The 16992-nt window shown below is 38.5% G+C and overlaps 1 protein-coding gene across 50 annotated transcripts in view; it reads left to right on the forward strand.

Moving 5' to 3' along the window:
- Positions 1-16992, forward strand: part of RIMS2 (regulating synaptic membrane exocytosis 2) — a 580692-nt gene that overhangs the window by 546868 nt on the left and 16832 nt on the right. The window contains exon 1 of one of the 50 annotated variants that reach the window (XM_077846918.1): positions 2169-2364. The exons of the other annotated variants lie outside the window; for them this stretch is intronic. Within the exon in view, the coding sequence (XP_077703044.1) occupies positions 2223-2364 (142 nt within the window). The 5' untranslated portion in view covers positions 2169-2222. Of the gene's footprint in view, positions 1-2168; positions 2365-16992 lie in introns of those variants that run through there. 50 annotated transcript variants of the gene reach the window in all.

Consider the following 16992-nt stretch of genomic DNA (forward strand, 5'->3'; position numbering starts at 1 on the left):
AGGAAAAAATATCAAAAAGCTTCCCCAGGACAACTATGTTCTAAAACTCTAAGAGGGATTTATACTCCATCAGAAATAGGTGTGTCTGGACTATTCTCGACTAACTTCATGGTCCAGAAAGCCAGTTCATTAACACAGAGAGGCAGGGCCCAAACAACTCAGACATGACCACCATTTCAGGTTTTATATTCCCTTTTCCCCTGCAATCACCAGTAGAAACCCAAGATATTCCCCTCCAAAGTTACTTTCAGCTGTCATTCTGATGTCCCTGGATGCCAAAATAAGAGTTTCCACCCTTGGCCAATTTGTTTTTCTAGGATTCTCCTACTGAGGCCTTCTTCCTTGATACTTCCCTCTTGACCCACTCTGACTGACCTTTTTTAAAATTAGACTGTCCTATCCCTCTTTTTTTTTCCCCATTTGCATTTATCCCCTTTTTAACACTATGTAATTTACTGATTTACTGTATCTGTCTCCCCTACTAGAATGTAAGCTCCACAAGAGTAGGGATTTTATCTGCTCTGATCATTATCGTGCCCTAACTGGTACCTAGCATATGCAAGGGTCTCAAGTGATATTGAGTGTGTGTTTGAACTCCCAGTACATCAAGCAAAGAACTTGTACATATATACTACCTAGGAAATATTTATTGTATGACAGAACTATTTTTTTTAATTTTTATTTATTTATGATAGTCACACAGACGGAGAGAGAGGCAGAGACACAGGCAGAGGGAGAAGCAGGCTCCATGCACCGGAGCCCGACGTGGGATTTGATCCCGGGTCTCCAGGATCATTCTCTGGGCCAAAGGCAGGCGCTAAACCGCTGCGCCACCCAGGGATCCCGAAAGAACTATTTTAGATGGTAACATTTACGTTTTACAAGACACTTCTGAAGTCCCCTATTACACATACCCAAGAATCCAGCCGAGACATGGTTAGGACTGGAATTGTTGTACCCTACCTTCCCACCCTTCCTAGATAAAGAAACTGAGAGTTTGAGTGGCTGGTGTAAGCCACAAAAAGTGGGATCATCTTCTGACTCCTAACAAAATGAAATTATGGTTGCTTCATAACCTGTGGTAGAGATTTGCAATATATAGAATGTGATGTGTTATTTCACTTCTAAACCGTTTTGTTTCTAGTATGTTTGTGTTGCTTCCAACTTCATGTTAAGAGGATGCTTTTATTTAGATGTTAAAGCCTTTCAGTGTTTACTGTCATTCTTAGCAACACCAGGTAGTAGATTTTTTTTTTTTTTAAGATTTTCTTTATTTATTCATGAGAAACAGAGAGAGAGGCAGAGACACAGGCAGAGAGAGAAGCAGGCTCCGTGCAGGGAGCCTGACGTGGGACTCGATCCCGGGACTCCAGGGTCTCGCGCTGGGCCGAAGGCAGCCCCTCAAACGCTGAGCCACCGGGGCGCCCCTAGATTATTTAATTTAGAGGAAGAATGCGTTAAACGTCCTGAAATTAAAGCGAAGTTGATAAGCATCAAGGTACTTTTTTAAGTGTTGGTACTTTTTCAGGCTTTTGGATTTTTTTTTTTCCTCTGTTGACATTTTAAAAAATAAAGACAGAAGGCAAAAGAGAAGGCGTTAATGCTAGGGTTTTGTGGACTCTATTACAAATTGGGGAGCCTTGTGTTAGGATTTAAAGAAAATCTCAGTATTTCCCGTCTATGCTTGAGGAGCCTTAACAAATTGTAGGTGAAACTGGGGCAAAGGGCAAGTGCGTGCCCCCCGCGTCCCTGACGGATTCCCCACCGGCGGGGCGCAGGCGGCCGCGGGGGCTGCCCGGGTGGAGTCGCCCCGGAGCCCGGCGCGCGCCCCGAGGCCGCCGCCCCCGCCCCCGCCCCCGCCCCCGCCCCCGCCGCCGCCGCCGCTGATTGGCGGGAGCGCAGCAGCGCGGCGGCCCGCGGCGGGGAGGGGGCGGCCAGACTCCCGCAGCCGCCGCCGCCGGGATCCTCCGCCCGCCCCGCGACACCTCGGACTTGGCCGCCGGTCGCCGCGTCTCCGCCGCCACCGCCGCGCCCCCTCCGCCCGCCCCTCCGCAGCAAAGCGGGGGGCCCGGCAGCCGAGCCGGGCAGGCGGCGTCGGGTCCGGACCGGACCCCCAGGGCCCCGCCGCGCCGCCCGGCCCCCGAAGCGCCCGCGGTCGCCGCGCCCCAGCCGCCGAGACGCCTCGCATCTTGTACCGCGGGAAGAGCGGGTCCGCGTCCAAGATGGGCCGGCAGGGCCTGGGGGGCGCCGGCGCCGCGGGGCGCTCCATGCAGCGCTCCCAGAGCCGGAGCAGCCTCTCCGCCTCCTTCGAGGCGCTGGCCGGCTACTTCCCCTGCATGAACTCCCTGGAGGAGGACGAAGGAGGTGAGGCTGTCCGCGGGGGTCCCTGTTCGCCCCCCGCTCTCGGGGGCTGGAGGGGAGGCGGGGGGGGGGCGTCGTCCCTGCCCCGCCGGGCTCTCCCGCCCTCGCCGGCTCAGCGGCCGCGCTCGTCGGTGCTCGGAACCAGGGCTCCACCAGCGCGGACTTGGGGAACCGCTTTCCTAGAGAAGTTCATCAGCGTCAAGTGCTGGCGAGTCGGGCGAGGGGCTAGTCTGGGGGGAGGCAAGGCTGCAGCCGCCCGGTGAACCCCTCTATGCTTTTGTTTGCACCCGCAGCCTCCGCGTTAGCATATGGCCTGGAGGACCGAGTACTCAGAAATCAAGGGGAGAGGCGGCAGGAACTTTGAAATGGGAATCTCAGCGTGTGTAAATTCAAGATCCAGATGAGGGAAGAGGTGATACAATGGACAGGTCAAAGGTTGACGGTACTAGAGGCTGGTTTTTGCTCTGGACACTGGAAACCGTTCCCAGGGCATGCAAGGTGCTGTCAGCCTTACCGTGGGTTGTCTATCCCTGGGGTTAAAGGATGTCAGTATAATTAAGCTAAAGAGGAAAAACTCACTCCTTAAACTTCTCACCAAGTGATATTTAAGACCTTCATAAAGTTTTGAGTAACACAGCATAGGTTTTCTTCTTGAAGGACTTTCCATAAGACTTAACAACTAACACAAAAAAATATGGTTTGTAAATCAAAGTAAAAATTGCTGAATAGTGGCGTCCCAACATTTGAAATACTGTTTATTAATTTATTCATATGCTGGTTGCAAACCGTGTTCGTGTTTATGCGTATGTCCAGAGAGGGCTAGTTATCATCATCATGTTAACTCTATTATTGTATGTAATAGTTTATTCTGCCTTTATTCTGTGACAATCAATGACGTCTTATCAAGATATCTGCACTGAACCCTGATTTAGAAGAAACTAACTACCTGCTTGGAGAAGAGGTAGAAATAATTTTTCTTTTCCCTATTTTTCCCAGTGGAGGGACAGAGAGCTGGAAGATGAGAGGATGAACAATGTCTGGAAAGTGGTCTTCAAAAGAATTCACTAGTTAGAGCTGTCCAGGTTTCTTCTAGCTTACTGCTGCAATATCAGTTTGCTATAGATCACTAAAGGTCTAATAGTAGGGTACTTCCCTAGTTGTGTTCCCTAAAACACAACTTTTAATTTTCATACTAATGCTTTGCTGGTTTTGTTTGTACGTTTACATTTCACTTGTTTTCTATAATTAAATGTTTAAAATCTCCAGAAATGTAAACAAATCAAGAAATTAGAAAATCACATTGGGTGAATGAATGGTCACAACTGTAAGCTAAAACTTTCGGTATTTATTTTGAGCCAGGCACTGTTCAAAGAACTTAACTGTATTTACTCTTTTAAGTCCACAACAACGTTATGAAACAGTATTTTTATTATCTCTGTTTCACAAAGAGGAAACTGAGGCAGAGAGAAGTTCAGAACTTCCCCATGGTCAATGTCACCCAAGTAGTAGGCAGTAGAGTTGAATATGAACCCAGGCAGTTCACAACACCACCTATGCACCCGACTCTGGGCTATACTGGATTATTATTTGCATATACTTGGTCACAGTCACATACCTAGCAAGTGGTGAAGCTAGAACTCAAACATAGCTGTGCCTGAAAATACATATTTAAATAAAACAAGTTATTATAGACTCAATTTTTAATTTTTATACCAAGTCTTCAGTCTTGAGTTTGCTTCAGACAAACTATCATCATCCTTCCCTAAGTTATAACCAGAATTGTTGAATTTATAAAATACCATCCTAAAAAGACAGGGGAAGCTTACATAAACATGAGAATTTTCAAAATTCTTAAGTACATTCATTTAACCTTGGCTTACACAGACCTGTCCCGAAGGAAAATCCCATGTCTACACATGGGACATTGGAACAGATTTCTGCCCCACAAATGGTTTATAGAGTTGCCAAGACAAAATGTTACATAAGGAAGCCAATGTTCTCAAAATAAAGCATATAGTTCTCTATAGGTAACTAGAGAGGAAGCTCTCCCCATAAATGAACAGTTTTTCCACTGGGCTACGGTCATTTATACTTATTGTTTTGCAGTATTCCTACCATCCTTGAAAGTCCTGAGACTTTGTAGAGTATTTCAACATACTCTGCAGAGTTGTAAAAGTTAGAAATCACTGCCCTGGAGCAGTGCTTCCCTCCATTTTTTTTTCTATTGAGACACCCACAAGGGGACGCATGTGGACAACATACTCTCATAAGCTTATTCGGGAATATGTTATTATTCTATGAGAATAATAAGATTCTGTTTATAACTGCGAGACCCATTCTAATTTGTAAAGAAAAGTAAACCATCACAACAGATGATTTTCATTCTGGTTGAGAACAACTTGTCTAAGAGAACAGTGTAATCTGACTCATGAAACTGATTTCAAATTAGTCTGATTTTAAAGTGATTCTCCCCCCCCCCCCCATTTTTGGTCTTTTCATAGCGCAGTAACTAGCTCAGATATACTCTGCCTTCCAGTTCTATATTCTCATCTCATTCTTATGCTACACATCTGGACACTGCCATTCTGCACAAGAAGTACCAAGAAGCTTATTGAAAAACCATATTCTTTTCACTCACTTGTTCATTCAAAAATATTAGGGAGACTATTTGATGTATTAGAAGTAGTAGTCCTTGAATTAGTTGAATTATATTCCCTACCCTTTTAGAGCATACAGTCTAATGGAGATACATATTAATAGGAATAACTATATAATTAAAACTGACCAGTGTTAGGAAGGCAAAGCACAGAGTGCAATAAAAATTATAAGAAAACATAATATAGGAGTTAAAGAAGGGTGTCCTGAGAAAGTGAGAGTGAAATGTGACTTTGGACATCCATGATAGTTCTGAGTCCCTCACCTGCTGCAATCAGTGCCTTCCACGCACCTGTGAAAACAATTTGCTCAGAGCCCATGGCCAGGAAGTTGCTGAGCAGGATCCACAATCTGGCTCTGGAGTTTATAATCCTAACTACTCCGTGTATTGTTTCTTCATTATTCTGCTACATTTTCTAGGAACATGCTATGAAGTTGATGACCAGACACAGTACATTAATAATAGTTATCATTTATTGAGCACCTGTGTGCCACATTCCTTTGGTTTCATAATTCTTCAAGAAAGTTATTATTTTCAACATTTGACACATGTGAACACTGAGACTCAGAGACATTAACTTGGCCATGGATTATGAATTTCAATGGTGCTGACTTCATTGAGGATGAAAGGGGAATTACTCTGAGCAAAAGAAGTCAAGATTCTTGATTCTCAATCGGCCTTTGTAGCATCTTTTCTGTATGCTTCTAGTTGTTTTTTATGTGATTTTTTTTTTTGCTTCCTTGTCCCTAGATATATTCCAAATAACAATTCTCCAATTCTCTGAGTAGATTTTTTTCAGCAAAAGTAATAATAATAGTCCCTTACATGTTACTTAATGGTTTATGAATTATGTTTACTTATTTTATCATTGAATCCTTTAAGTATTAACTTCACTATATCAGCTACTTGCCCCAACATTGAATCCATGAGTCTACATCCCTAATGTAGGATATTTTTATGTGTAGAATTTTTAAACATTTCAGGTAATTCTAAGAAGAAATAAGTTCAAGAAAAAGTGATCATTCTTTTTTTTTTAAGATTTTATTTATTTATTCATGAGAGACACACTCCCACACACAGAGAGGCATAAACACAAGCTAAGGGGATCCCTGGGTGGCCCATCAGTTTAGCGCCTGCCTTCAGCCCAGGGCATGATTCTGAAGTCCCGGGATCGAGTCCCGCGTCAGGCTACCTGCGTGGAGCCTGCTTTTCCCTCTGCCTGTGTCTCTGCCTCTCTCTCTCTTTCATGAATGAATAAATAAAATCTTAAAAAATAAAAAATAAAATAAACACAGGCTGAGAGAGAAGCAGGCCCCCTTTAAGGAGCCTTATGTGGGACTGGGTCCCGGATCCTGGAATCACACCCTGAGCCAAAGGCAGATACTCAACTGCTGAGCCATCCACGTCTCCCAAAAGTAACCATTCTTAATAGGAAAAGCAGCCCCACAAATTCCCACCCATAGATTCAATGGCAAATGGTTATGGTGTTATAGTGTAAGAAAATGGCACATTTTCTAACACTTGATAGATCTGATTTCTCAGAGGCTATTTTAATGTTGTTACTTGTGGTTCTGGGTTCATGATTCTTGTTCAGCTATGTACATATAATATGTGACGAATTTGATTGGCTTGATTTTATGGCCTGTCTTCTTTGGTTAAAATATGGCTTGGCAGGGGGATCCCTGGGTGGCTTCGCAGTTTAGCACCTGCCTTTGGCCTGGGCGCGATCCTAGAGTCCTGGGATTGAGTCCTGGGATCGAGTCCCACGTCGGGCTCCTGGCATGGAGCCTGCTTCTCCCTCTGCCTGTGTCTCTGCCTCTCTCTCTCCTATCTGTGTATTCTCATGAATAAATAAATAAAATCTTAAAATATATATATGGCTTGGCAATTATACAGAAGAGATCTTACTGATTTAATGCTGTTTAACTGAATAAATGAATTCATTTAATTTCTCTTACATGTTACTAGCTTGAAAATTAAATTACAAGAAAACCACCCAAGAAACAGCAATAGTTTTAAATCACCAGAAAAACTGAGAAATGTTTTTTTGCATATGATAGTGAAGCTATGAGGAATTAATATGAAAGGAACTAAAGAGACTAACACAAAAGACCTATTTAAGAGGCCATGCAACCAATAAAAAGAGTATAATAATTACTGTCTTAGTCTAATCTTTGTATATGGTTAATGATACAATTAATTCTTAGTAAGCAGTCCCATTTGATTAAAATGGAGTATAGCACCTTGCAAGTGCTCTATTAAAATAAAAAATTCTTCATATACATAGATGTTATCCTAAGTACAGACATCGTGACTAACCAAGTATCTACTAAATGTCTATTAATTATAGTATATAGTTCTGCCATTCTTTTCAAAGTGAATATCGTTGTAACTGCTATCCATTTTATTTATACTGTTTTTAACATAATATGTGATCTAGACTTTTAAAAGTTCAGTGATCATAGTTTTTGCACATCTTCACAATGCCAATTTTGGGGGCAGATCCTAGATAGACAGTTTTAGTCTGAATATGTATCTTTTCTTAGGAGATATTATTTTTCCTAGATTATGATTGATTATATATAATAAATAATTTTATAAATGAGTCCATATGATATTCAACAGTAACCCAATATTTTTATATTAGGTTTAAATTCCAGACAGATAAGATGAAGCAAAAAATTTTGGAATTAAAAAAATAAGTGAAAGAATAACTCCATTCAGAGTGCTTATTAAATATTACCTTTTTATATGAGCTTCAGAATTTTTCACTGGTAAGTGTCCAAACAGTATTTTTAAGGTAATTTAAAACTTTAATACAAAAGTCAAGTTTAACCCCAATTTGCTTTCATCCTTCAGTAGATTCACTAAATTCAGAGCTAGTAATGGGGATGAGTTTCCCTATGGAGAATGACTTATGAAAGAAACCCACTAGAAGGTGGTATTGCGTTGCTGCCAAGGACTATGGTTTAGTGTAAATACTTTCTATTGTTCTAAAGTAGGTCCTTATTACTGATCAGATGAGATCACTCTATACATTTGCTCTATCTCATAATGTAACAACGTTTGATACAGACGAGGAGACTTACCTAATGCTATGTATATATAATATTATTTTAATAATTGGAGGAAAAAAGCTATCATAAAAATGATAGGATCAGAGAAGGTTTTGAAGTACCATTTCTTAAGATTTAGGTTTTGCCTAATGAGACTATAATGAAAGGACTGTTTATTTTAGCTATTTCGGTGACCAGTTGTTCCCTTACTATCCTATGAATCAAGGCCAGGTAGGTACTATACATCAGTGAAATAGACCAGATGTAATACAAATGGGAAAAACAAGGACTCTGAAAAGCTGGAGAAAGGTTACCCATCCAAAAGGAATGGTGAGCACTCTATTCTAGCTAATTGATGCCAAATTGAATATCAGCCCAGCATTGGCAAACTTACTCTTCTTTTTTTCCCTAAGAGAAAAACTATAAATCTGGATGTTTCCTTAAAAACTTTAACTTTTACAACATTGGCAGCTAAATGAAAAAATATAAACATTATTTGGGCCAAACAAAACATAAACTGTTGACCAAATGTGTGCCACCAGTTGGCAACTTCTCCCAGGAACCGCTTTCTTCCTTCTCGTTCTTATTGTCATCTTGAGAGTTTATGACCACATTCGCTCCTTTTTGAAATCTGAGAATCTCTCAAACCTGCTCTCTACCTTCTGTGTCTCCCTTCCAATCTAACTTCCTTGCCTCTGTGTCGATTCTCTTAAATATCATTCTTGATCTTGACACTACACTTTCTCCAAAAACTTCAGTAAATTCCCATCTCCTACTAGATAGTTTCTTTAGCCTGACATTCAAAGTCTTTTACAGTCGGTTTTTTATATATAGCATAGCTTCCTTGCCTTCTAAGGTCCTTTAGGAATCCAGCAACTCAATAAAACTAAGCCTTCTTGCCCTCTGCCTCCAAATTTTTGTTCATGCTTTTCTTTTTATTCTTCCTCTACCACTGTATATGCATCATATTTAATTACCCTTCAAAGCTCAGCTCATATTATTGTCTATGAAGTTTTCAGAAACTATATAAGCTTCCGTAGGCAGAGAAAAGGGTGAACGGGCTTGAAATATGAGCTCCACCTTTTCCTAGTTGTGTGAACTAAACAAGATACTTAATTTCCTTGAGCTTTAGTTTCCTCAGTTTTATGTGATATGTGCATAATAATACTCACCGTGGAGAGATGTTGTGAACTGCATTGTCATGGTTATTATTCCCTTATGATCCCGTATCAAAATATGTTTACCTTGTTCTAAACTAGATTTGTGCTGTTCAATATGGGAAGCACCAGTCACTTGGCTGTTTAAATTTAAATAGATTGAAACCAAATTAAATTAAAAATTATTTCCAGAGTCACATTAGCCACATTTTGAGTGCTCAGAAGCTACACATGACTAGTAACTACCATATTGGACAGTGCAGAATTACCGAACAATTTCCATCATTCACATAAAGCTCTATTGGACAGTACAGCTTCAGATAATAGCATTCATATAGCATTTAGAATATATTGCCGTGGATTTTCATTATGCATTTACTGACTTACCTCACCTACTAAATTGTAAAATCACGTAATAAGAAACTATGGGATCAAACATCACATATACTTATCTCCCACAGTTCCTTGCACCAAGTAAGTACTTAGCAAATATGTAGTGAATGAATAAATGAACAAGGAGCTGGTTGGTTTCTATGTTCATATCATAGAATAGAAAGAAGCTACTATAGCTGGAAGGGACCAGATTTCTTGAATAACTGTTTCTAATCTTGCAAGAACAAGAGTACTTCAAAGTCTTGTGCTATACCTACAAGTTGGGTACACTTAGCTCCACATAAACTAGGAACATATTTTTCTACTATAAATAACAAACCTGTATGCACTATGTTTCATTTAGGGTGTCTAGTTGTAATCAACAGAAACCAGGTCTAGCAATTTAGATGGAAAAGGTATTTGCTAAAGGATATTGAGTAGGTCACAGAATCTTTAGGAAGACTGGAGATCCTGTGCTAGGGTTTAGGAATGTTTCCCCAAACCATGCTACATAACTCATCTTACCGAACTCCCACTGCTGATTGGGACAGATAACAGTTTGTATTATTGTCAACCTTTGATGTTGAATCATTACCCACTGCTATAAGACCATTCTTGGAAATTATATATTGTGGCCACCACCCTCATTAGAATGGGAGCTTGTGGTGTCTCAGCTTCTTTGTTTCATTAACTTCAGGCTCAAAGTTTGAGCAGTAGTGTCTGATCAGCAGAACCTCAGTCATTGTTCATGCCCTATTTGCCAGACAGGCTGGAAAAAATGATACCAATTTTAGTGTCTACAATTAAAGGGTGGGTTATTTCTCACATATAGGAGAAGGGTTAAAATGTGAGACAAAAACATTAACAGATATCTACTTAATAATATAAAAAGAATTACTGGTGGAAAAAGCCCATTAAACCCAAACTAATTACCTATTTTTAATATTTCTAGATACTAGTTTGCTATTGGGTTATTTTCCTCTTTGCTCAGTAAGCATAAACAAATAAGATGGGAAAAATCTATACAAGAAGGCTAAGGTAAAGACTATAGCTCTCTTAATTTTAACTTTTTCTGCAGATTTGGCTACCCAAATATCCATGCACACTTTTATCTTGCATTTAGAGCATAGTCATCCCTCCTTAGAAAGACAGCCTTAAAACATCATTCATTTACTGCATGCAAATTGAAATCTAGGGGGCAGCCCTGGTGACTCAGTGATTTAGTGCTGCCTTCAGCCCAGGGCGTGATCCTGGAGGACCCGGATCGAGTCCCACGTCAGGCTCCTTGCATGGGGCTTGCTTCTCCCTCTGCCTGTGTCTTGGCCTCTCTCTCTCTGTGTCTCTCACAAACAAATAAATAAAATCTTAAAAAAATATTAAATCTAGGATCTCTGAGTGATATGTAGTTCTCTTTCTCATACTCAAATGGAGCTTTTCATGTCACAGTGACCGGTAAACCTAAAGCTAAGTTACCTGCTTAGAATACATTCAATTTAAATAGTAGAGTAGCAACAGGATAATGAAAATCAAAATTCTCATTTAGAAAGGAGAGAAGAGGGGGGCACCTCAGTAGCTCAGTCAGTTAAGCATCTCCCTTCTGCTCAGGTCATGATCTTAGGGTCCTGGAATCAAGCTCCAGTGAGGCTCTCTGCTCACTCTGCTCCCCAGGGAGTCTGCTTCTCGGTTTCCCTCTTCCCCCCACACCGGCTCGCTTTCTCTTTCTCAAACAAATAAATAAATAAAATATTTGTTAAAAAAGAATTGTGTTTAAAAAAGAAGAAAGGAGAATAGGAAACATAAAAAAATGAATTAGCCACAATATCAAATCACACTTGGGAGGAATTGCAAAAATTGACAGATTGCATTCCTTGGTTTACTCATCTGGCAACCTTGGTTCTGTTTTCTGCAAAGTATTTCTTTGCCTTTATTCTTCATTGGCCACAAAGATTTGCATTGAAGGGGGTAGGCTATATAGTATTAATAGCCTGTTTCTGCTAGTGCATATTAAGAAACTCAATAGTTACCTTGAGAGTTGAACAAACTTTCCTAAATGGCCTTAGTCCTTCAAAAATTCAATAGTCATGCAGTCTATTTAATTCCAGTCAGTTTCAAGTATGAGTAACTCCAGACAAACATCTCACGTGACAAAGATTTTTAAGCCTCAAGATTCTGTACCTTTAGTTTGTAGCTTCTGTGCCCTGCCCACTTCTTTTGCTTTCAGCTTAGTGGCATCCACCTTGATATCACCTGAAAACAGTGGGTTTGTGTGGGAAGAAAACCCCTTAATCCGTTTTTTTTTAATAATAAATTTATTTTTTATTGGTGTTCAATTTGCCAACATACAGAATAACACCCAGTGCTCATCCCATCAAGTACCCCCCTCAGTGCCTGTCACCCAGTCACCCCCACCCCCCACCCTCCTCCCCTTCCACCACCCCTGGTTCATTTCCCAGAGTTAGGAGTCTTTATGTTCTGTCTCCCTTTCTGATATTTCCTACCCATTTCTTCTCCCTTCCTTTCTATTCCCTTTCACTATTATTTATATTCCCCAAATGAATGAGAACATATAATGTTTGTCCTTCTCCGATTGACTCATTTCACTCAGCATAATACCCTCCACTTCCATCCACGTTGAAGCAAATGGTGGGTATTTGTCATTTCTAATGGCCGAGTAATATTCCATTGTATACATAAACCACATCTTCTTTATCCATTCATCTTTTGATGGACACCGAGTCTCTTTCCACAGTTTGGCTATTGTGGACATTGCTGCTAGAAACATCGGGGTGCAGGTGTCCCAACATTTCATTGCATCTGTATCTTTGGGGTAAATCCCCAACAGTGCAACTGCTGGGTCGTAGGGCAGGTCTATTTTTAACTCTTTGAGGAACCTCCACACAGTTTTCCAGAGTGGCTGCACCAGTTCACATTCCCACCAACAGTGTAAGAGGGTTCCCTTTTCTCTGCATCCTCTCCAACATTTGTTGTTTCCTGCCTTGTTAATTTTCCCCATTCTCACTGGTGTGAGGTGGTATCTTATTGTGGTTTTGATTTGTATTTCCCTGATGGCAAGTGATGCAGAGCAATTTCTCATGTGCATGTTGGCCATGTCTATGTCTTCCTCTGTGAGATTTCTGTTCATGTCTTTTGCCCATTTTATGATTGGATTGTTTGTTTCTTTGCTGTTGAGTTTAATAAGTTCTTTATAGATCTTGGAAACTAGCCCTTTATCTGATACGTCATTTGCAAATATCTTCTCCCATTCTGTAGGTTGTCTTTTAGTTTTGTTGACTGTATCCTTTGCTGTGCAAGAGCTTCTTATCTTGATGAAGTCCCAATAGTTCATTTACACGTTTACTGCAATCCCTATCAAAATACCATGGACTTTCTTCAGAGAGTTAGAACAAATTATTTTAAGATTTGTGTGGAATCAGAAAAGACCCCGAATAGCCAGGGGAATTTTAAAAAAGAAAACCATAGCTGGGGGCATCACAATGCCAGATTTCAGGTTGTACTACAAAGCTGTGGTCATCAAGACAGTGTGGTACTGGCACAAAAACAGACACATAGATCAATGGAACAGAATAGAGAATCCAGAAGTGGGCCTTCAACTTTATGGTCAACTAATATTCGACAAAGGAGGAAAGACTATCCACTGGAAGAAAGACATAAATAAATGGTGCTGGGAAAATTGGACATCCGCATGCAGAAGAATGAAACTAGATCACTCTCTTTCACCACACAGAAAGATAAACTGAAAATGGATGAAAGATCTAAATGTGAGACAAGATTCCATCAAAATCCTAGAGGAGAACACAGACAACACCCTTTTTGAACTCGGCCACAGTAACTTCTTGCAAGATACACCCTTCATCCATTTTGGTCAGCAATCTCTTTTTTCCCCTCTTGAATGTCAAAGCCCCACTTATTTATTCCTACAAGTTTCTTCCTGCAAGTTTAGGATAATTTCACTTTATTCCAGTCATTTTTCAAATAAGGATTTCTATGGCATTTTACAGTTTTCAAAACTATTTCACATAGATTATAATATCTTCGTTCATCACTACTTGGGCCTCTCTGTTCTATTTCATTGATCTATTTATTCTTTCACCAATATGATATTGTCTTGATTACTGTAGCTTTATGTAAGTCTTGAAATTTGATAGTGTCAGCCCTCCAGCTTTATTCTTTGCCTTCAGTATTGTGTTGGCCATTCTGGGTCTTTTGTCTCTCCATAATAAGCTTTACGATCTTGTCAATATCTACAAAATAACTTGCTGGGATTTTGATTGAGAATGTGTTAAATCTATAAATCAAGTTGAGAAGAACTAACATCTCAACAATATAAAGCTTTCATATTCCTGAACATGGAATATCTCTCAACTTATTTAGCTTTGATTTCATTCATCAGAGTTTTGTAGTTTTCCCCATACCTAATATTATTTCACTTTTTTGTATGTTCATATAAATGTTATTTTTCTTTAATTTCAAGTTCCATTTGTTCATTGCTGGGATATAGGATAGAAATTGACTTTTGTTTATTAATCTTGTATCCTGCAACCTTGCTATAATAATTTATTATTTCCAGGAATTTTTATATCTGTTTTTTTTTCAGATTTTCTATATAAGCAATCATATCATCTGTAAGCAAAAACAGTTTTATTTATTCTTTCTCAATCTGTATAGTTTTTATTTCCTTTTTTGTCTTAGTGCAGTAGCTAGAATTTTCAGTATACTGTTGAAAGAAGTTATGAGAAAGAACATACTTGTTTATATTGAATCTCGGTGGGAAAGCTTCGAGGTTCTATTAAATTTAATGTTGGCTTTAAGTTTTTTATAGATCTTTTTTATCAAGTTGAGAAAGCTCTTCTCTATTCCTAGTTTACTGAGTTTTTATCATGGATAGATGTTGGATTTTGTCAAATGTTTTTTCTAGATCTATTGACATGATCATGTGATTTTTCTTTTCTAACGTGTTGATGTGATGTTTCACATTAATTAATTTGTGAAAATTGAACCAGCATTGCATAAGTGAGGTAAATCCCACTTCATCATGGTGTATAATTCTTTTTATACATTGTTGGATTTGATTTGCTAATGTTTTGTTGAGGATTTTGCATCTGTTTTCATGGGAGATACTGATCTGTAGTTTTCTGTTCTTGTGAGAATGTCTTTGTTTTACAGATGAGGATCAAGATACAAAAGGGTCAAGGTCTTCTCAGCTCACATGCTGGCAAATCCATAATTTTTCACTATGTATTTAATACTCTTTGATTACCATGGCATCATTTGGTGAAATCTCCCTTTTTTATTGTGGATAGATCCAAAGTGACATGTTGAGAGATCAAAATGCATATTTATATAATAAGGAAGAGCTACTTCTGGCACATCTTTGAATTTCATCATAAATACATTTTTTTCATCCTTATGGTAATTCTTTTAAAGTTTTACATTTTAATTCCAGTATGGTTAGCATACAGTGTTATATTAGTTTCAAGTGTACAATGTAGTGATTCAACAGTTCTATACATTACTCAGTGCTCATCAAAGTGTACTCTTTAATCCCCATTCCCTATTTCCCTACCCGCCTCCTCTCTGGCAATCATCAGTTTGTTCCTTATAGTTAGGAGGCTGCTTCTTTTTTGCCATCACATTCTTAAAGTCAGAATTTAGTAATAAAATTAACATTTTTCCATATATGATAAAACAAGAAAGTATGAATGATCTGTATCTTAACAGTGTTCATAGAATAATTCAAGTTTATTTGGACATGCAGTGATAACATGACATAAGGGTTTCAAGTCATTGATTACCCTGGAATCAGAAATTAGTGTCCAAAATAGTAAATAAAATAAAGCCTATTTGAGAAATAAGCATTGGCTTTGACATTGCTAGGGTTTCAGTTCAAGTTTCACCTGTATCACCTGCCAGCTCATGTAAAGTGACAGTACTAATAACCACCATACAACACTGTTATCAGGACTAGAGGCAGGTAGATTTTATATACAAATCATCTCCACATAGAAGTAAGTCAAGACACAGAAGCTTTCTTTCTTTCTTTCTTTTGAATTTAGCAACTGAATTTTTCCCAACTTTTATTGTGAAATATTTTATATTTAGAAAAAGAAAAGTAGTACAGTGAACATCCACTATATAGATGGACCAATTTTTAATTGACTTTATCTTTCCTGTCTTTCCCCTGCTTCTCTCTCTCTCTCACACACACACACACACACAATATGTATTTTTGCTAAACATTTGCGAGTTAGGTAAGTTGCACCATATATCTCCTAATTTTTTTTAAAACTACATAAACAATAACATTAACAAAAAATGTCTATCACCTAATATTTCCTCCATATTTAATTTTTTCAATTATCCCAAAATTGTTTCTTATGGCTAAAATTTTGTTATGCGTTTTTTTCCTCAATCCAGGATCTAGTCAAAGCTTATTCATCACATTTGGTTGTTAATGCATAATCTAAAACAGTACTTTTACCTTTTGTTTTTCATGATACTGGTTTTAGAAGAGTCCAGAGTTGTCTTACAGGATATTTAACAATCTGGATTTGTCTGATTGTTTTCTCTATTTTCTGTGTTTCTTGTAGACTGAACATTAGATCTAGAGACATGGTTAATTTCAGTTTAAGTGCTGCAGGAGATGTAAACTTCATACATCCATCAGTAAACACAATATCAAGTTCTCTCATGCTTAGGCATGCTAAGTTTGATCACTTGGTTTAAAGATGACTACCAAAATAAATAAATAAATAAATAAATAAATAAATAAATAAATAAATAAATAAATATGATTACCAGTTTCCCTCAAAGGAGGAGATGTAAATTTCCCTTTATAATTACTAAGTAATCTCTGAGATAATACTTTGGTACCATGTGAATGGTTTCCCAAAAACATCTCATCAAATGATTTTAACATCCAGTGCTAATCCTTGCCTGAATCATTACCTTGGAAAAAGTGATTTTAATTTAGTTTTTATCTGAAACATAATTGAGCTTATTTTAATAAACTGCTTAAAAATATGTCTATTAATTCTGTCCTTTTACATTATACCGTACAGAATTTAGTATTGATAATTTATTTTCATATATTCAGTATTAATTATTTATGACATGCATATTTTCTATTTTTATATATAGATGAGTATTTTCAACTTATATATATTTTTTTAATGAAAATAAGTGGTTTCATTAATGAGTATGTTTATAGTATGGTAAATTATAATACTGCACATACAAAGAGCAGACTAAAAGGAGTTATAAATGTAAGAGAATGCCAAGAATTAGGGACAATAAAAATCTGTCTCCAAATAGAGTCTAAAGAGATGTGATGATGATAAAAGGTAATGTGACATCATGGATCAGAAAAAAA

Source organism: Canis aureus, chromosome 14 (genome assembly GCF_053574225.1).
Source record: "Canis aureus isolate CA01 chromosome 14, VMU_Caureus_v.1.0, whole genome shotgun sequence".
Lineage (NCBI taxonomy): Eukaryota > Metazoa > Chordata > Mammalia > Carnivora > Canidae > Canis > Canis aureus.